We start from the raw sequence: 21,959 nt of genomic DNA, 5'->3' as shown, positions 1-21,959 counted from the left end.
AATTAAACATAATGGTCCAAATGCAACATCCAGCTGAAGAAATTTTTAAACTGCCAGTTGTTAGAAACTAGAAAATGTGTCTTAGGATGAAGTGTTCTCCATATGTCCTGTTTCTTGAGTTCTTTCCACTAACAAGACCCTGGGGTCAACAGACCCTTCCTTTGATCTAGCAAAATACTCGTACCACAGAAATTGTCCAGTTTACTAGACTGCACTTTTTTGTACTACAGATCTATGTCTACTTTTCGAACATGCTATGCTGTAATGGAAATTCCAAGAACGTATGCTAGATGATAGAAGGGAGGGAAATGTACTACTGGATATTCTTACCTTCTCAAATATGGGATCCTGGTTGTCACTGTAGGTCATTTGATTCCTTATGTAGAGCACAGCATCATGGACAGTCAAGAAGAATATGTCTTTTCTGACAGTATCATCAAAGAAGGCACTCCGTTCCAGTTGAGATATAAGGCTGTCTGAATAAAAGAAAGTCATAACAGGTTAATGCAATTTGAATTTAAGAAATAAATGTCAAAATACATGGTTGTAACTATCAGAAGTCAAATGTACAGCCAGATCAATCAGTCATACATTTGCTTGACTTTTACTTGCCGTATTTCCTTTAAACCCCACCATTTCTTGTGTCCCACCGCAGCCCACCGTGTTTATCAGTATGCTAATTCACATTTTTATTAGAGCAAATGCTCCCACAGACACATCTAGATATCCTTTCTCATCCCTGCTTGTCTTTGTTGTATTCTTTACATGAGTGATAGTAGAAATATTCAAATGTTTACCTTGATATGAAGCAAAGTATACTCTCACATCAATTCTTTCAAACTCTCTAATTATCTAAAAAAATAAAAGTTTGCAACAAGGACATAAATAAATAAAGTCTGTAAGGAGAAAATACATATATGTACATAAGTCTATGTATGTAATGTATAGGCGCACACACACATGCTTCATTTGTTTCTGATTATCTTCATTCCAAACTCTTATGTTTTGTTTATTCATCATAAAAAAGGAACTCCTATACTTGGCTGTTCTTAAAGATCCAGTTGTTGCTGAAGCGGCCTATCTTTGACTGTGTATGTAGAACTCTCAATTTTACACGTACATACATTGCTGCCTATTAAGGTTCTCATTCCCTTCTCATAACACAAACAACCTGAGAACCACATGGGCCTGAGCAAGCTTTATTTCCCTCCATGAATGTGTGATATGATACAATCTTTCATTGGCACATGCAAATTTTTTACAGGTTTTTGCTTCATGCAGTGCACCAGATGGACCTGTTCTTGGATGGAAAAAGCTACATATGGAAAAAGTTATGTCTGTGGACCCCGTATCTCTTGTCTCAGAAGCTGGACCTGAATCAAAACTAGTCAGGAGGCTGAAGCAAGGCACACAGCATTCTTTATTTCAGTTAGTTAAAAGGTGGGAGACTGGAGTCTACCCGACTTCCTGGTGGCAGGCAAGTCTCTTAGAATAGTATTTTCAGAGGTGATTGCTAATTCCATCCCCTTCTGCTCATTGATAAACTAGAGTCTTGGTAATCTAAGATCTGGTTTATAGATAGGCTAAGCAGTCCCAGCTGCAAAATGAAGTTAGTGAAAGTAGCAAACATATGAAGTATCAAAAAGGACTGAAGAATCTGGTCCTGCACACCTGTGACTGGGCACCAAAAAGCAATGGAAATACTGGGCTTAATCTCTTTACCTCATTTCCCTCTCCCTAAACTAGGAATATTATCTCCTTATTACATAGTGTGATGTTTGAAGATGAATGAATGTTGAAAAAGTGCTCTGACTTTAGCCACGGGAAACCCTATAAAAGAAATTAATCATTCTTCCTTCCTTCACAATTTAAATAATATGGAATGAATAAATAAACATTGTGGCTAAAGACTGAAAAGTGATGGTAAGATGAAATTTTTACTACCTCTGTGTTGAGTGAGCATCATCCTGTACCCAGATTAAAGCAGGAGGCATGTGGAAAGAAAATACATAACTAAAATATTTCAGAACATATGCATACAAGGGGACCACATTTTGCAGTTCTAATTTTAGAGTACTTGACTATGCATCCTTCATATTGTTCTTTTAATGCATTTTCCCACACCTAAAATACACAAACACCAATATTCTACCTCTTGCTGTAGAAGTTTTGAAGGTATTTTTCAACACCAGACTTTTAAAAACTCAGAAATTAACTTCAGTTAATATCTCTTGATTTACATACTACTGACTAGTTTCATTTTCACGGAACACCAGAAAAAAATGCCCTTACCGTTTTTATTGATCTCACAGCTACAATATCCAAGAAGGTTACTGCTCCAAAATCAAGAATGAGACTGTGGATGGGCACCTTGGGGATGTTTACTTTGACTGGGAGTTCTGAATTCCAGTCCACCTGGATCTCTACTTCTTTGGTGGGAACTTGAAGATCTTGGTTGTCTTCAGGTTCCTCATCAGTCTCAAAAGCTTCATTACTAATACCAGGCTCACTGATGATGCCATTCTAATGTGCAAATAATATATGGAATAAATTAAATAATCATGGAGAAAGTTCTCAAGTTACAAAAAATACTTCCCTGTGATACCGTCTGTTTCAGGAATGAACAAGATGGAAACTTGTGACCAGTACCCTCTGCTCCCACCCCCTGGTAATGTAGTTGGCATAATTAATGCCATTTTAAGGCAAGCAGCCATTCTCTCTGACCAAGCAGGTCACGTATTCATTTCCTTTCCCCTCATTATTAGGTCTTGAAGTTCCTGTGAACCAAGTACACAAACCAAACAGATTTCTTCTTCCCTTCCCTACCAGCCTCAAGATTCCTGGGCATCAGGCTGATTACTCACTCCCCTGCTGGCCTTGAAGATCCCAGGCACCTAGCCAACCAGGTGTTGTTGATGACCCGATCACAGAACAGGGAAGTGTACCAGTGCACAGAGCACTGTCCACAAAATCAAGCAGTTACAAGTCCTAAGTGGGGAAATTGGACTGGAACTATTGCTGGAGAGTGAGACTGTGGCACCTCCACTGGTGTCTGTTTCATATGAGGACTGGGTGAGGGACTCATCTTCTTTTATAAAATTTTTGAGTCTACATTATGCTCATTACATTGATGCATCAAATGATGTATTAAGTTCTCACCTGAATTGCAGAGGGTCTAAGTGATTTGAAACCCTAAATTAGGGTCTAGGTGATTAGAAACTGTAAGTTAAGTTGTATTATAAATTCTGTATTATGCTGCTTATAAATTGTACTGCATTAATTCTGTTTGTAGAAATCCTGTGCCATTCCAATCATAAGTTCTATCCTATACTACTCATAAAATCATATTAAGAAAAATAAAGCTTTAACTGTAACTACAATTTAGTGCCATCATCATTCTGTAAGGATCCCTAAAAGAACATGTCTGTCCCTTTAGTATCAGGTGACAATACTGCATGCAAGAATTTAAACAAAAACAAGACAGAGCACATAATTTCCTCCTCTGTACAGTGTATTTCTTTTCCTTTTTTTTATTTGTTAAAAGAGCTTCTTCCTGCAAAAAGGCCATTATCCAGGAAAATAAATACCTTGGAGCTACTCCCTCCCTCAATAGCTTTAATTCTAGGAGATATTTAAGACCAGTATTTTCAGCTTTGATTCAGATTTACTATATATAATAACATGGTAAAATGACTAGGTCAAAAGCTGAAATGTCACATAACTGAGCATTTAACTGCATCATAAATTGTAATATATACAGGAAATACTGCATCCTGCATTGAGGGCGATGACAACAGAAAAACCGTTGTCTATCTTCCAACTCTGGAGATTTGATGTGTTGCCTGTCCACTCCTGTAAGCATTTAATTATTGAAATGTATATTCCATACTTAGAGGAACATGCTGCTTTCTTTAAAGAGCATGTGGAAGGCTGTATCTACCAGCCAACTGATATATCTCACCTGTGCATAGGAAGCTGGATGATAGGAGCATGTACACATGAAAGAGCCAGCACTTCTGCTGCACAGAGACAATGTGAGGTGGTGAGGGGCAGAGCTAAGATCAGGGAATCTCTTGCTTCCACTCTTGTTAGCCCTAGGCTGTCACAGCATCCTGGATCTGTGGGGTCTTTGGCAATAGGTGTACTGCTCTGCTAAGTCTCCTGCAGGTCCCAGACTTCCTACCATAGCAGTAACAATTTTCCATCTTTATTTTAAAGGTAAGTACAAAGGAACTCATAATTAAGGCTAAAGTAATACACTCTAACTAATCCTTTGAGAAAGAATAGAAAGGAAAAAAATGGTTTACCTTAGTAGCTTTTAATTTCCCCTTCTTGATTAGCTTTTGTATCTTCCTCAGTGCTTTGAGTCTTTTATTATATACCTTGACTGCATCAAATCCTACCTATAGGAAAAGGATCCAAATTATTTAACTTTGCCTAGATATAATTCTGAAATCTCAGAGACAGTTAAGAAGCATCCAAAACCATCATAAATCACTTACTGTGGATTTGAGGCTGCTTTTCAGTCCATCGATATTAGCATAAAATATTGGACTTGAAAATTTCAGTATCTTCACACCTTCTGGTTCTATAACCTGTTGCCAAAGAACATAAGTTTAATAAGAATATAAGTTTAAGCAGCAACAACCATATTTGGGCTAATAAGAAGCGGTTTAATTGCTTCAACAGTTCAGCTATGTATCTAATTCACACAAAATGGTGTATCTTTGCTGATAATTGAGGCGATTCAGTTTTTAGAAGCTTACAGCCCCAGCATGCAATATGGACCAGCCATCTGGATCAAGATGAAGAATTTAATGCTGAAACTTGTTATCTCCAAGCACTCTACTTCCAAATTCAAGTTGTCCACAGTATGTGAGGCACAACTTCGTCTTATACTGGCTTGTAGACTGAAGAGGCTATGACTTACATTTTTGTAGTCCTTGACCTTCTTGTAGATGTCTGTGCCAGGAATGTTTCCAAAGCCACCCCATGAAGGACTAACGGAAACAAAAAGAGAAGACAGTGAAGGTAAACATCATACTGAGGCATTCACAGAATTGAAGGGATTACTGCATGCAAACTGTCATAGACTCTCGTAGTCTCCTCTCTTCTGCCAAACTAAATAGCCTCATTGCAAAAGTGTTGTACCTGTTTTGTGTCACTGTGCAAGGGTCTTTTTCTGATTTGTAGTGAATTGTCCTTTTTAAAGACAAGGTACTTTGGTCTCAGCCTACTTGCTGCACCGTTTTTAAGTAGAGCTGAATGAATAACTTGTTCTGTTTGTTTCCCAAACCAGAGAAAAGTTTTAAAAGCAGATTAGTTTGGTTTAAATGAAAAAACATTTTTTTGACTGAAAAAAACCTGATCACTACTTCCATTTCAAATCAACTGAAACAATACATTTATATTCTTTTCAGATTACTTAAAACTTTTTGTCTAACCCTATTAATTTTTATTTCAGTCAATAAAAATACCAAAATATTTTGCAGTCTCCAGATATATTTTTAACAGTTGAAGCAGATTGTTTTGAAGTTTATAAAGCCTCACCTCCCTTTTATATTTTGATTTCACGTATCTTAAGTTGAATTTGGGAATGTTTTTTGAGGCTCTTCAAATTCTATTTTTTATAATCTACTATTCTGTAACAACTTTTGCATGGCTTTACTTTTATGCATTTGCTGAGAGCGCAACTATCCTTTGGTATTGCTAGTAACCATACTCTCTGGACTCCAGGCTGAAGGAAAGGAGTTATGTTGTATTTTCAGAGAAAAGATCAATGAAAGGTAGCAAGATGGCCAAATGAGATTCTGCAAAGCCACCTTTTCTTACCATTCCACTACCATATATTCTTTGAGCAGCAAAACATGAGCCACAAGTACAAAATTTTGTCTTATTCTTATGTTTTCTCTTCCTCTTCTTTCACAGGCATATAATCACTCTTGTATAAGCAATAAGTAAAAAGGTTATTGGCATGTGCAACATCCTGTAGTAGTATTACATGTTAAGAGTTACTGTAATGATCAATTAATTACAGAAGCCTTTCATACATCTTTTTATATTTGATCTGAATCCCTTTCCAGAACTCAGCTATGTGTGTACACAAATTCCAGAACTCAGCTATGTGTATAATAATAACATTTGGCTAAGTAACACCAGAGTACCCAACATGAAATAGAATAAATATGCATCTTCTTTTTTTTTTTTAATGATTGCACACAGTGTTCTGTTCTAAAGAATAAATTTTTTCCATGTAAAAATTTTTGTAAACCCAAGCAGATTTTCTGCCACAAATCATGTTGCTTTTCAGGATATTATTTTTCATGGTATATATTGGTATATATTCAGGATATATATTTTTCATGGTATAACACTAACAATTATTTCTTATTCTGTGTTACTTACAATTGAACTCTCAGCACAACTGTCAGCAATCCAAACAAAAGGCCAGCAAGTAATCCCAAATCAAGTCCCAGAATGATGGATGCCACACATGTAAAAACCCAGATCATCTGGAGAGGAAATAACAAATGTAAAGTCTCATAATCAAAATATATAACTCCTGGCCATTCTAAAGAATCACTAGACCAGGCAATAGGAGCAGCAGATGGATTTAACTTTGGAGACGATCACAGCACACTGGCAATTAGCTGACCCCATACAAAAGTCTTCCTCTTCCTCCAAGATGCTCCTATCCATCACTATCTTATTAGGCATAGTTAGTTTTTTAGGAAATAAGCTTTTTATTTTTTTAACATAACATTTTTCAGGGATCTAGTTCCTTTGGTGAAATTAAAGGAGATGCAGTTAACCATTGCATTTTCTTCTTTCTGATGGTGGCAGTCTTTGTTAATCTTTCTTTAGAAATTGAAAAGTGTTTCTTTTCCCAAGATGTAAAATACTGTATGGTGCCCCACCTGCAGACATATAGAGAGGGAAGGGGGTCCTCAGTGATATCTAAGAATCAGAACTGTTGCAAAGGGAAGTATTTCATATTAGCAGGTTGATGGCATTCTCTAAAATCTCCACTGAATACTCAGGCAGAACAGTTGAAGTGGGCTCCTCAGTTCCTGCTTACGTCACTGCCCAGGCAGAACACCCAGCAGACCCACTCTTTCAAGGAGCTGAGTACCTGCACTTCTCACTGAAGGCAGTGGGATCTTTTATAAAGAAAACTAGTAAATGGTTGACTAAAAAATTTCAGATCTACCCAAGGCGGGTACTGCCCAATGACACAGACTGTAAAATCTAAGCATAGTAAGGATTGCATGGAGAAAATACTTTCTATGCAATCTTTTCCTGCCCTAACAGCCACATTGAAGGTCTGCTCCACAGACAATACAGTGGGAGATGTGAGCAAGTACCCTGAGATATGGCTATAGTGGTTCATAAGAAAAGCCTGTTCATATATCCCCTTGCATGCCGAATTGATCCACATTCTAGCTTGGATTAGTCTTGCTACAAGAAAAAATATTTTCTGAGGACTACCTGAGATTATTCAGGCAAATGGGATGCTAATTTGGTCACAACAGAAATATATGTGCATGAATTAAGAAAAGGTCAGTTTTTTCTGACCCATTTAAATCGTACGAAAGACAAAAACTGAATGGTAAAGGTGACAACAGGCCATCTTTATTCTGATTGTCAAGCCATCTCAAAACAAGATTGCTGTAAGCTATGCTAACTGCTATGGAGGAGTCATCGCTGCACAGGAATACCCCAACTGGCGCTCTTACTGTAGGGTATAGGAAATAATGCAGATAAGTAGAAAACTATGTAAAACTCTAAAATGGGGAATTTTTAACTGACCTCAAGGCACTTGCATTTTGAGGATGCACATGAAAGTTTTCTGATGTTAACTCTACAAAATTCTATTTATCTGGTACTGAAGAGAAACTTGGATGGCATTAAAAGGCAAAAAGAAACCAGACAAAAACATTCAGGAGAAAAGAAAAAATTAGGTTACTTACAGCATCCACTCTATTCTGTCTCCACAGACGGGGAACATCAAACACTTGCATGAACATCCCTTTCAAGTTAGCTATGACTACAGCTGCCAACACAGACTGTGAAGAAAAATGATGAAAAAATGTTATTTAGAAGCAAAGATACATACTAAGACAGTGCTCAACATTATAGACAATAAACCAGAGCCTCTTCTGGTAGCGGTCACCATGTTTAAACAGGGCTATTAATCCTGCTCATCAAACTTGAGCCTTTGAATCTGATCAGTGCTGGTGGCTATGCTGCAGAGGACAAGTACCGTACCTTTTGTAAGGGCTCTAGCAATTTCCCCAGGGCAACAATGGAAATCAAAACAATCCCAGCTGAGATTATACCAGCAACCTGCGAAGGACATAGAGTGTTTATAGGAAATGAACTTACTAAGACTCTATCTTACGTTTCTAGCATTACAGAGAAAAATGTACAAGTAGTTGCACATTACGTTTCTTTAGGAACAAGAAGACCTGCCAAAATGCCATTGTGTTTAGGTGTACCTAGGCAATCATTATACACTTCAGCTAACACAGAGGGAATTCAATTAAGCAGGTAGTGTAAACAACCGCACTCAAGGTAGTAGCTCTTGGAGGGGTTACATTGCATAGACAGATGAAAGGAGCAGTCTGGGTGCCAGCCAGAAAAGGGGCTGCTGGATTACCCATAGTTCTCCACTGTTAAAAAATGCAAAGCTGTAGTACTGTAAAATAGAATAGTTTACTCAACATAAGAAAGATGGCACACGGGCAGATGATGAATGGCAAATGGCAGGGCTGCCCAGGCCAGCACGTGGGAGCTTAAATATCTCATAGGCAGCTGCAAGAGGATTTCCTCCCCTCATCCTGAATTCCTACTGTGACAAACTCAGTCCCTTCATTGGGAATAAAATTCTGGGAAATTATTATGCTTGAGGGATTTCTGACCCTCTAATGAAGCTCACGCTATGTAAAACTTGATTGCCCTCTCCTGGCAGAGCCGTAAAAATGATTCACTACCGCAGCAAAAACTGCTAACAAAGATACTTGTGGCTTTCCACATGCCAGCAACACAATCATTTTAGGACTGTTTTCATCCCTTGTGAAAGCTGTGCCTTATACAAGATTAAACTTACCCATGCATAGTACTAGTAAGAGGTCGTTACCTGAGTCTTTCCACCAGTACTTTCTTGGACTGCGGTCCGTGAAAGAGCAGTAGTTGCAACAAAACAAGAAAAGGCACCTGAAAAAATGTTGCTGAACCCAAAGGCAATAAATTCCTGAAAGATAATTGGATGATGCTGTAAATACAGATGCCTGAAGATGATTTGCAATGGATAATAACAATAGCTTCTACAGTAGTTTGTAAAGTAGGTAGCACAATAAAGTTGAGAAGAGTGTGGATTAGTAAGGGCTGTTAAAGGTTTACAAAAATTCCTCTTGTGTCAGTGTAACTAGCTGTGTTTGGAAACCAATACAATGAAGTCGATATACTCTCCCTGACATGGACACACTCATCTTAGTATAAAGACATTTAAAGCTTATTTCCATCAATGTTATCAAACCTAACATTTCTAACAATTACACCGGTATAATTGCATCGAGAAATGGGACTAGTATAAATTTAACTCCCAAGTATCATCAGCTAAACAATTTTAATCAGTGCAACAGTATGAGTTTAGACAAGCCTTTAATTAATGCAAAGCATTGTATTAGTAGAACTAATCAGGAACTTTGCAATAAAACACAGTTGCACTGAAAACTTTTAGTTTGTTGAGCCAGAAGTTTTTCACTCTAAACATCCCAATGAACTCATGCTGAGTCCCAGGCAGCGTTCTCATAGATTTGCCCCAGGGTCACAGATGCTGGCACCTACTGATGCTGGTTGTTCTGCTCAAGTGACAAGGACCCTGGGAGCTTTATGTCCTGGGATTTGGGCCATTCCTCTGCTGAGAAATGAGGCATTTTGGAGCTGCCTGCAACCCCATATAATTGACAGAAACATTGTTTTCACCAAGCCGACACAGGCACAAGAGATTTTCACTCACTGCAAATTTTAAAAAATATAATTTAAGATTTGATTTTGACTGTCTCTCTTCTTTTCTCCAAAATGAAATTTCCTGTAAGCTTTTCGTTAAGCTCCAACTACAAAAGCAGGGTTTTGAAGCCGTGTTCTTTAACAGAACAGCCTAGATGATTCATGCCTATTCCTGTATAATAGCTGTGCTTTGCAAGAAAATGGTGGAAGTATAGTTCCTAGTGTTCTTAGGTCCTAATAATCTATGAATCTATGAAGACAAAATAAACACTTGCAAATAACAGCACTGACCTATCCTTCAAAATTATTTTACTACCTGCTTTTACGATGTTATTTTAACTTCTCCGGTTCAAGTAAACTATTTGCCCATCATTCAAGGCTACATTTAACCTTTGCTGTGTGTAAAATTCATAGCATATTATTGAAAGGAAGGCACTTGGCTTTTATAGACAGTATTTCTACTACTACAATATTTAATTAGTATCTCTGAAGCACATCAGTGCTGGCAGAATAGCATATTCAACAAAAGAACAGCATAAACAGCACTTCCAGGAATATGTATTCTTGATTCAGATTTATCAACCTGAAAGCCAATGCACTTTAGGCAACTTTTAAAGTGTTACCAGATATGAACTTTATGTATTGTGAAGTGACCAGCATGTTCAGAAGTATAATTTTGTTACATACTGCAAAACTGTTTCCAAAATCAAACTTTATGTAATCCATTAGTACTAAAGGACTCATTAAACAAAGTACTCAGCTTATCTATTTATTGTAGTGAGTGCATTTTCTTGTATGTTCAAAGGATAAAATTAAAAATTAGCATAGATGCAGGACAAGGAAACTTTCTGACATTTTTCTTCCACAGCTATATAACCCCTGGTAAGACACTGAACAACTGCAGGAATCCTCTAAGAGCTTGTGAATGCAGCATTCCAGCTACGTGCCTTTAGAAACCAATGCTTCAAACAATGCAGCCATTTGGTGCAGACAGTTATTCAAGTATGTTCATATACTGGTAGGCATTTACTTTTGTGAAACTGCAGAACTTAGCTATATAGTTACAGGTATATTTATATTAGTGTAACTGGTGTCATGCTGAGAATTACAATAATTTATTCTGTAGGAAAAAAATCATGCCTTAACTGAAAAGTTCAATTGTTAAAATCCTGCATGTAGACTAAGCTGAAATAAAGCTGTCCAGAGCAACTTCTTAACTTGACATTGCCTTCCCCCACCCTGGCAACACACCTCAAAACATGCCTTACAAGTGGAAATGGAAAGCAGGTTGCTAAAGCTGGCCATGTCAACTTGACATCACCAGAAAATTCCCCTATAGAGTGCTTAGCTTTAATTACTTCTTCAGAACTACTGCAGGCACTAAAGCCACACACAAGAATTAATTTGTATAAAAAGCCCATACTGAAGACAGAGCACATTTAGCTTATCTCTATGTGGTAAATTTGTCAGGTAATATATGGCCATTTCAGCTAATTTTTTTTCAATAGTTGAAAGAATTAATCCTGTTATCTTCAGCCTTATTCTGAAAAATGTGTGTGAATGAGCTTTCTTTTATTTGGCTACATAAGTCAGCAGGAAACAGAACTTAACATTCACCACGTTTATGAACTATTTTGGTTACACATACCTGGTTTCCATCAATAGCATAGCCATACTTGGTTGCATATACTTTCCCCACAGATACAGCAATAGCATAAGCAACAATAGCAATGGAAAAGGAGGCTGCCATCATCTGGGAAAAGAGGCTGACATCTGGAGGTTCGGGAGGCAAAAATCTAGCATTTAGAAAATAGATAGTGTTATCAACTTTGGTCAAACTCTGTTCTTACTAGAATTGTCAAGGAGTTTGAGGAGGTTGCTTATAATATGAAGTGTAATGTTTCAAGTTAATAAAAAGGTGGAAACAGCCCATTGACATACAGAACACGCTTATCTAGCTCACCATAGCCCAAATCCTGATGCTATTAGTCAGCAACAAAGCTCCCATTGTTCTCAGCATGACTGAGATTTGGCCTTATGATAGCAAAGTGAAAAAGTACATTTTTTGAAGCATTGAATAAAGGTTGTATTGAATAGTATGATGAATTACATAAATATGTTAATGACACTTCATACTACTGTTAACATACTTTTCAGAAGATCTCAAAAACATTTTATCCCCTACTGTGTTTCCACAAATTTTAATTAATAAGCCCTGAATACCAAATGGAATGTGAAGGTTACTACTGTGAAGTGCTCTGAATCTTTAAGTGAAAGTCTGTGCCAGTGTAGTCCTCAACATCCTTGCTCCTCTGAGTATGGAAGTGATGAGATTGATTGGGATAACAGTAGTGGCATGAATATGAACCATAGTGGGATAACTCAGATACACAGAAATTAAATCTATGCAGAATTTCATTATTAAAAATACTTTTTTTTGTACATTTTCCTTAGACATATATTCACTTCATGAGCATGAAGCAATTAATTCTCAGGTGAACTTCATGAATCAGGTAGATGTTTCTAATCCAATTTTACAGATGAAGGAAAACTGGGCAACATATTTAAGTGGCATAATTGACAGAGCCAGAAGTAAAACTCAGGAAATCTCCAGCTCTCATTTCTAAACTCAGGTTACAGCTCTTGATATCTCTTTTATGTCTTTTTCTCTTACCACAGTCATTTTTAGCCCATTAAAATAATACCTATTTCCCAGAAAACAAAGGCACTCACCCTCTTGGAATGCTCTTAACAATGCCTGCATTGTATTTTTTTTCCAAGTCAGCAGCATATGAAATGCCAGTGGCTACTATTGTCTGTAATAAAATAAAACAACAGCTTTAATACTTAAAAAGGGTTCTTGTCTTCCTGTAGCTAGCCACATTTATTTTATCTGTTATCAGTGTTTGTTATGCTCCTTTGCTTACCACAATAACTTCTATTGGTATAGGTATAGGTATCTTGTGTTTGAACCGATCGTTTATTTCTTTAACTACCATGCAGACAAAAATGGTGAGGAGTCCAGCAGTAAGATCTGCAATGTTGGTGGTACTGATTTTTTCAAATGTTTCAATAAGAGTCTGAAAAATAAAAATGACAACATAAAGCACATCCATGACCACCTGAAAGATGTAAAAATACTCATGAGAAGATCCAGATGCATGGGGTTGTGGAGGAGGCCAACTTACTGCTTTGTTCAGGCCCAAAGGAGTCAGAGGATAACATACTGTCCAGGTGCTACAGAATCAGTGAATGGATTTAATGGTGAATTTAACTGAAAAAGCCTAACTGCGAGAGCTGTCCACACAGGGGGCTCCTGCTTCCCAGCTTTTAGGAAACTAATACTAAGTAAGAAGAGCTAAACCCCTGCCTGTGTTTTACCTCTACCTGTTCTTTGAGCAAGGAAGAGAAGATCTATAGCTTCTTCCACCTTGTCTGAATAGCAAGGGAGACCCCCATTTTTCTATATAAAAGACAGCTATAGCAGATTCATGGGCAAAACTTTGGTTCTGACATACACACTGCATGCCCAGTGTATATGGTCTGTGGATTTCTACTGTTGACATACAGAGACATACAGAGAACAAGTATGAACACATGGGTCCTGCCAGGCTGTGGAGAATCCTACACTTGAGAAAAGCAGTCACTAAACCTCACCTTACAGTACATTAACCCTCCCAGCAGAGTTCAGTCCCAGGCTGGAGGACTCTTACAACTGGGCTGCAATAGGCAGCTCCCTTCTCTACCCTTGCTATGCCCTTGCTTGGTCCTACTGTTTATTGCAAACAAGTGTAGAGAGGAAACATGAAGAGCTGATTATAGAAAAGCTACAAATACTCCTCTGCCCTCCTCCTAAGGATCAGGGTAATTCTCACTTGCCCCTGGTCTCCAAGAAAATTTAATTATTCCCTGCACAGTGAAGCAGCTTTAACAGAACGACCTGGTAGAAAAGGGCTTAGAAACAGACTTTTTGCGTCCTGGTTAACTCCCCGAATACTGAGCTATCAGTTTAAAGGTAAGGGGAGGGTTGCAGCAGCAGTACCACTTATTACCATACCGAAAAGACCCTGGTTTTGAAATAAAACATCTGAAAGTGCTTAATCAGCTATGTTTTCTAAGCTAAACAAGAAGCCTTCCTGAAACACTGAATCAGATGCCTTTCTTCAGGTGACAGAACCCTTTCCTTGCCTGTGGTACTGCTTACCTTGGATGCCATTCTTACTGACCATCTCTGGCACTGCCCTACTTCACAGGGGAACAGTAATTTCCTAACTTTGGGTTGTGGATTCTTCTAATGTTGGATGCTTAGTGTTGTAGTTTGTCAAACACCACTTCTGAAGCAAGTCCAAAACTTGTTGAAGCTGACACAGCAAGTCACAGGTTGAGCAGACCAGAAATCACAATTTCTTTGCTCTACGCACATCTGCAAGCACATTGACTTGGCTCGCCTGTAAGAACACAGAACCTTTGAGCTTTAACCTAAAAAGTCAGCATTCCATTCAGGCTCGCAGGAGTGGGAAGAACTATGTAATTCCTTTTCAAGAATACTTTCTACTAAATGTACCACCCTTCAGTAATCATAAAAAATAGAGACAGAAAAACCTGCTCGATTAATGAGTCCATCACCCTGCCAGGTCTGCTCTGAAGTCTATTAGACATTACTTTGTCTCATCTAATTTTCCATGTTCTGAGGGAAATAGTTTAACTCTGAAAAGGCCCATAACTTTTTTTTTCCCCCAATAGTCCACCAAATATTTTTTTTCTAAATTTTGCCTTGCTGTTCGTAGTTATGTTCATCCTATTATTGCTAATCTAGATCTAGATATTTTTGCTAGTCTGGTCTCCTGAACTCACATGTAAAATCTTTAAATACACTTCTCTGTCTAGAACAGCCTCTCTTTTTAGAAATCTGTTATTCTAATGTGAAGTGTTACGGAAGATCTAAAATACTACAAACCTGAATAGTTTTGAACTAAGTCAGTGACAAAACTCTGAATAATTTTCTTGGGGATGTCAACTATTCCATAATATGAGACCTCTAGGAACTCAATGTATCTGTAATCGAGGCAAGACATTTCTCCATGTGATCATTTTCTCTAAGATCAACAAATGGAGTTGTGACAGCAACGTTTAGCCTCACCTTACCTAACCAGCAGGTGAGGTACCTGCTGTAGTTCATCATTCAAACGATGATATGAAAACTTTTGATTTTAGTCAAACTGACTAACTTTTTCTGGTCTCTTCCCCAGTTATTTCATTACAAGCTTTGCATTTGTATCTATCTTAAGTTTTGTTACATAAAAAAGAAACCCAAACCCTAGCATTCAGCTTTCTAAAAAGTTGCAGTGTATGATCTGAGAAATATTCTTCCTGAAGCTTATTGATAGTTGGGAAGGAAAAAATCTTGCCTGGTGTGCTTAGTTAAATTTCTCTTTGGGAGAGGTTTGAATAAGATCATTTTCTCTAAGATCAACAAATGGAGTTGTGACAGCAACGTTTAGCCTTACCTTAGCTAACCAGCAGGTACCTGGCCAAGGGTGGGAATCCACATCCTTCTTTAGATACTCACAAATATGGCTACAGCGTGGAATGCAGAACAATGCCCTTTACCAGAATGACCTGCTGGTTTAAGAGTGAAGAGGCTTGGGACCAGTCAGCTCTGGCAGATGACTTGACAGTGTTAAAGAATTAATGAAACAACCTTCACAATAAGCCAGAAAGCAAGGCGTGGGACAGAAAAATAGTCTCCAGAAGTGACAACCTAAAGAAGAACTCTTTTGCTGGATAATTACATTTAAACTTTATGTGGAAAAGACTTCAAGATGGCAATTAGATTTTCTGTCTGGGGAACCCTGAAAGCAGCTATTTAGAGCCCCACAGATACAAATGAACAGCTGAAGATCTTTGTGAGAGTGAGAATGCCCTATACTTACCACCATATATATGAGCCATTCCTGTATGGCATGGAAGCAGAAGATAAACAATTATATAAAAACTTTGGCATAAGCCCAAAATGTATTAGAAGAGCATACTTACATATATTATGGAAAGGACACCATTATAGTTTTTAGTTGAAACATTGAGGACTATTTTCAATTGTGACACAAGCACTTGAAAAGCAGCTGCAGTTGTAAATCCCCCAACTAATGGATCTGCAAGGTACCGCACAATGAAACCAATCTGAAGGACTCCAAATATTACCTGGAAAAATCACGAAGAATAACAGCTTGCTAAACAACAACAAGGTACATTTTTATTTCTTGATTTCTCATGCTTTGTTCTTTTCTCTTTGATACAGAGTCTTAGGACCATATTCCCCTATTGCAGCCTAGTGTAGCTTAATAGCATGCCATCCAAGGAAATAAAGGAGACCTGAAAAAATGTGTGGAAGGATGCTCCAGGATATGCACCATTAGCACTTAGTTTCATGCATGTCTCTTGGTCTGCAATCACAGGGCTGTTCTTCTGTTGTCTGTGCTCCCAGTCATGCAGCCACAGACTCTGCCCAGGAGAAGAAGAATAATCCCCCAAAAGCTCTTCAGAGTTTGAGATGTTTAATGTGTCATGACTTGGCAGTGTTAAGTTAGGGGTTGGACTTGATGATCTTAAAGGTCTTTTCCAACCTAAATGATTCTATGATTAATTTTTGTGTTTTGCTACAGGAAAATGTCTTACTGCCCTAGTAGGTATTTCCATTAAATGGTTTTTCCATTAAAATTCAAGCAGTATCAACCTTGTGTCTTCAAGCCAACTGTTTTACCTGTAAAATTCCAACCAGAAATGTGAGTGTACTAGCAATCAGCACTCTCTGTGCATCTCTGGATTCAGTGTCTATCAGTGTCCCAGTACCATTAGTCCCTGTAGCATTACTGCCATCTATGAGAAAATTATCATCAGGGGCCATGCTCAATACAACAGATCCCACCATCAAACTGACTACAGGGAACGGACCTGTAATGACAAACAGAACACACTAAAGTTTAATATACATTGAAAAGAAGCATTTATCAGACTAGACAAGCAAACTTTAAGTCAGAAAGTCCATATAATATTTTAACTGGGGTACATTAGTAGTATTAGGTGGCCAGGAGCCACAGGCACTGCAAATATGACACAAAGATACAATTTCTTCCTTAAATAACTTACATTGTAGATACAGGTGCAGTTTCATGCTTTGCTTAATCCAATTTAGGGCTGTACCATGGCCAAAAGGGGCAACATGTTCCAATCATCGCCCTTATATCAGCACCACAACCAGACAAAACAGATCACTGATCCAGCTGAAACAACAGCTATTTAAATTTTTTTTTTTTTTGGTCATGGTTAGTTTTCAGCTGATCCAGATTGCCACATAGCTACATGGTCAGGAGTCTCACCGCCACGGTGGTGGCAGAAACATGCACCAAAGTGTAGGACCACATCTTTTGGCAGTAATGTAGTATTACATTGGCTAAAGATGACTGAAACTATACTTTGGGCAAGATACAGAGAGAAAGCAATGATTGTGTCAGCAACACACAATCTAAAAGTAATCATATTTGTTGCAGTTATTTACTAAAATTATGCAGAAAAGGAGAATGTCACAAAACATCTTAAAGAAGGATAAGCTAATTTTACAGATACCTTAGAGGACGCTTCATGATTAAGAGTATTGGAAAAAGCATAAAAAGGAGCATTTGATAACCTAGAAAGTAGGAATGTCAACATAAGTACAGGTGACAACTCAGACCTGGATAGCAAATGTGAGCTGATAGGTAGGGCAGGAAGAGGCTAAAAAAGTGGAGAAAACACACGGAAGTATTTGATGCAGCAGAGAAGAAAGTTGATGAAGGAGCCTATATCACGCCAAAGCTTTGGGAGGGGAAAACAATCTATTCTTAGTAGATATGAACAAGGAAAGACTGCGTTTTGTTAGAATGAAGAAAAAGAAACTTCAGTGATCAAGCTGTAATACTAATTCCAAATGTGAGAACTAACAGGAAATATATCCCATATTTTGAAGGAAGTATTCAGAAAGAATCAACAAGGTTTACCCATAGCCTTGATGTGAGGACCTAGAGCGAGGCTGGAGTAGACACACAGGTTCTGGGTCTCCGCGACAGGCAAGAAGATGATATTGTCCACAGTGATCAAAAAAGGGTGCAGCAAGGAAGGCTTGTAGAGAAGACTAAGAGAGCTGTTTTAGCCATCTTGAGCTTTAGCTGATAGACAAAATGTCTGTCCATACTGCCTACTGAGGCCTTGATCTTGTAATTTCTTGCACAGAGTGTAGCCAAAGACAAGATTTAAACTTCAGCACAAATGCAAGCAAAAAGCATGCAGGGACACAACTGAAGGTAGCTAGTATGCACAGTTGCCTGTACAGGGAAGAAATAAGCCTTAAGTCCCCCAAACCCACCAATACTAATATTCAGTAAAGCCAATTTGATTCAGAAAGTAGCTGTCTGGTATGAAAGATATCAATGTTCACAGCAAAGATTAACATTTTGTAATAGATAATTCACTGTAGCTTGAACACATGCAGTTACCAACTGAGATGTGCCTTGATGTTCCCAGGAAAAAGTATGTCAGGATGGGAAAAAAGGCAGAATAGAGACCATATCCAACAGGAACTGCAACCAGCAAAGCATATGCCAGACCTGAAATGATAGATCATCAAAATGTTAGATTCAAAATCTCTCAACAAACTACTGTCTCGTCTAAAGTAGACTTTCAGAAAGATTTACTGCTTTTCTCTAGATACAATTTAGAATGCATTTTGTTTGTAAATCAGTGGCAGGCACATATGTGAGTATCATTGACTGTAAATGATCGTATATATGTGCCACAGTGTTAGTTGGATGAGTAAGTACTACAAGATGTTCCTGTATTTGTATAGGTAGCACAAAACATAGGTTCAAATGTGAAGTTTAAGTGCAAGTTGCAAGAGTGAATCGTCTGCCCATTGAGAGATAAGAGGGATAGGTCAAATGTTCTAGTTACAGACAAATTTCAAGCACAGACTCTGAATTATTAAACTATAAATATGCTTCAGTATGTTCAGCCCTTCTAAAAATCAGGCCACCTTTTTTTCAGTATAAACATAAAATTATAACAAAGCTTATAAACTTAAAATACCAAAAGTAAATCACACAAATTTGAGAGTTTTGATCCCTATCATCACCTTCCTTTGTATACCTGTGCAAGCTGTCAAATCCAACAAACAATGGGGAAAAAAAAAGCTGCCTTCAGTATCATATCCCATTTAGCTCCCACTGCAAGGTGCAATACTATCCTTCAAAGGTACCGCAAAAACCTGTCAAAGTTCAAAACAACTGAAGTTCTGAGCTCACTATTGTTACTGAGGACTGCAAGCAGCACACACAGATGCTGGGAATTGGGGACTTTAGGGACCTCAGGATCCCAGAAGCCTCTTTATTGGCAAACATTTTGGCCAATTTTCCCTGTATCTCATGATTTAGCATTTCAGAATTATTATATTTTTTTAAAAAATTACAGCTAGATTTAGATTTGCACTAACTTGGGGGGGTTATATTTTGGGTTTTTTTTTAATACATGGGTGGGAGACCAAACAGTGTATTTCAGAAATCAGATTTAGAAGTAGAATCTAATTGTGAGAAAATTAGGCCCCACTGTAAAAAAAAACAAAAAAGGGGGTTACAGTAAGGTTTATAACATTTTATATTATATATATTTATATATATAACTTGTAACAGTTATAGCTGTTGTAAGACATATGAAAAGCCCATCTAGCCCAGCTCATCTTAAAAAGGCAGGGGGTGTCCTGTAACTGTGGCACTACCTTCAGGCAGAGATCTTCCAGCTCTGACACAGACTCTTCAGCACTGTGAACAAATCCTTAATCCTCAAGTCACCCTCTGCCTTTTGTTGTGTACAAACTTGTAGAAGTTTGTAATACCTTTTTTTTTGCCAGTCTGTGCCTTCCTAGCATGCTCCAAGGGAACAGACAGTAGGGAATACTTGTGACTAATTGGGAATGCGTAAACTTCTTTCTTTGTTCCCAGTGTGAGTTTTTGCCCCCTTGTGCAAATAATTCCCATTGAGGGAAAACGTGGGGTTGACACAGCTAGCTTAACCTCCCCTAGTTCTGAAAAACTGTGAAAATAGCGTAAGAACACTACTGAGATGAAAGAAATGAATGTGCTGGATCATATTAGGGTTACAGCTAGTGTTGTCTTTGACAGTGGACCTCATCAGCTGCCTCAGGCAGAATGGTTCTGCCCTTTAAGTCTTCCTTAACCAGCTTATTTTAATTAATTTCTGATTATTTCTGCCACTTTTCTATTTGTTAATTTACAGAATGCTTTCCTAATAAATGGAATAAGGAAATACGGAAAACTTAATATTGCAAGCCATGCACTGTCAATATCCATCAAGTTTAAATTTTTTTTTTAATGTAAATACACCGCTGCCTCCTTGAAGGCTGTTGTCTGTGGATACCTGAACAACGTTATGGGCCAAATTTTAAAGGACAGTAGATATCAAGGTTGCATTAGTTTGGGGCAATAGCGACGTTTTTATGGGCGGCTGCAGTAGAGCTGTAGGCTCAGATAACCAAGAGAAATAAGACCACATGACCTATCCATTTATCACAATGTAATAAAAAAATTCAAATATCAAAATGAATGCTCTTGGAGCAAAAGGCTTGGAAGAAAAGTTAAAACACACATCTTGACAGCACGTGGAAGGAAATTTAAATCTTCTTGCCACGCAGAGAAAGAAGGAATAAATTAAAACCATCAATTATTTATTGCAAAATAATACCTAATATCTAGTATTAAATAACAAGTCTCAGATTTGTAATTCCATCTGCATAACACGGCTGTGCTCAGCCAGCTCCCTTAGGGGAACGAGGGCCCCTAAGCGCCCGGCTTTACCTTGCAGGGTGGCCACCAGGCCGGTGCTGACCCCCGAGATGACATCGCTGACCAGCCACTCCTTCACCCGGTAGTTGGGCAGCCACTCCAGGACAGGCAGAAAGGACCTGGTGATCTGAAAGGCTCTTCTTCTCGAACACCTGCAAGAAAGCAAGTGATGCACGTACCCCACGGGAAGGCGGCTGGGAAGGCCCTGACGCCCGAGGCGGGCAGGGGGCTGGGGTGACGGGCATTGGGGCTGGGGTGACGGGCGTTTGGAGAGGCAGAGGTGGGACACTGTCCTCTGCCAGGCAGTGACGGGGAGCGGGCTGGTGCCAAAAGTGCTGTCCCCTGAAGGAAGCACCCTGGGGCCAGCCGCCACCACCGCTCCCACGCGAAGGGAAGGGAAGGGCAGCCTATCGACCGACGGGCGTTTCTGGGGCCACTTCATCCCTCAGCGGGCGGCCGCTCCCCGGCGCCGGCACCGCGCGTCCCCCCGCCCCCGCCCGCTCCCTCACGGCCCCCCGCGCCCGGCGCGCCCCGCTGCCGGCGCCTGACGGGCCGCCGGGCGCTGCCACCCACCTGCAGGCCGCCTGCGCCCGCTCGCGGAGCGTGGGCGGCAGCGGCAGCCGCCGCTCGTTCTCCTCCTGGAAGCCCGCCTCGCTGTAGATGGGCCGCGCCACCACATAGTGGCTGAGCTCCGCCAGCGGCTCCTCCGCCCGCTCGCCCGCTGCCATGGCCCCGCCTGAGGCGGCGGGCAGGGAGCAGCGCCCGCGCCGGCACCCCCTGGCGGCCCGCCGCCCGCGCCGCCCGCTCCCCCGGCCGCCCGCCGCTCGGCAGCCCGGGCGTGGCGCGGCCCCGCGGCGCAGAGCTGTCCGCGTCCTGAAGCGGCGGCTCAGGCGCGGCCCCGGCCCTGGCCCCGGCCCCGGCCGCCCACGGCTCTACCTGCGCCCGCGCCCGCTCTCCGGCGTGCGGCAGGGCGAGCCGGCCCCGACGCAGCGGCATTTATTTATACGGCCGGCCGCGGACGGGAGCCTTATTTACGGGGAAACAGAGACCCGGCTCCGGGAT

General features: G+C 39.7%; 1 protein-coding gene and 1 long non-coding RNA gene across 5 annotated transcripts in view; one reads left to right on the top strand and one right to left on the bottom strand.

The window, feature by feature from the left end:
- The window catches only part of LOC119148507, a 10,052-nt gene extending 6,678 nt beyond the window's left edge, over window positions 1-3,374 (top strand). For both annotated transcript variants that reach the window (XR_005104410.1, XR_005104409.1), the window contains 2 exons: window positions 386-500; window positions 2,618-3,374. This is a non-coding gene — a long non-coding RNA (uncharacterized LOC119148507). The remainder of the gene's footprint in view (window positions 1-385; window positions 501-2,617) is intronic.
- The window catches only part of SLC26A4 (solute carrier family 26 member 4), a 27,698-nt gene extending 5,739 nt beyond the window's left edge, over window positions 1-21,959 (bottom strand). For 2 of the 3 annotated variants that reach the window (XM_037388753.1, XM_037388754.1), the window contains exons 1-18: window positions 21,471-21,959; window positions 20,910-21,049; window positions 18,540-18,650; window positions 16,772-16,962; window positions 16,048-16,212; window positions 12,939-13,091; window positions 12,745-12,827; window positions 11,660-11,807; window positions 9,140-9,253; window positions 8,269-8,346; window positions 7,971-8,066; window positions 6,406-6,512; window positions 4,931-5,000; window positions 4,503-4,595; window positions 4,308-4,403; window positions 2,293-2,523; window positions 798-852; window positions 331-476 (exon numbers count right to left, since the gene is read on the bottom strand). In XM_037388753.1, coding sequence (XP_037244650.1) covers window positions 331-476; window positions 798-852; window positions 2,293-2,523; window positions 4,308-4,403; window positions 4,503-4,595; window positions 4,931-5,000; window positions 6,406-6,512; window positions 7,971-8,066; window positions 8,269-8,346; window positions 9,140-9,253; window positions 11,660-11,807; window positions 12,745-12,827; window positions 12,939-13,091; window positions 16,048-16,212; window positions 16,772-16,962; window positions 18,540-18,650; window positions 20,910-21,049; window positions 21,471-21,625 — 2,232 coding nt within the window. In that variant the 5' untranslated portion in view covers window positions 21,626-21,959. The other variant, XM_037388755.1, reaches the window with a different exon arrangement.

The sequence above is a fragment of the Falco rusticolus genome, chromosome 5 (genome assembly GCF_015220075.1).
Source record: "Falco rusticolus isolate bFalRus1 chromosome 5, bFalRus1.pri, whole genome shotgun sequence".
NCBI classification, from domain to species: Eukaryota; Metazoa; Chordata; class Aves; order Falconiformes; family Falconidae; genus Falco; species Falco rusticolus.
The sequence above is the reverse complement of the archived record's forward strand: the minus strand, read 5'-3'. Positions and strand labels throughout refer to the sequence as shown.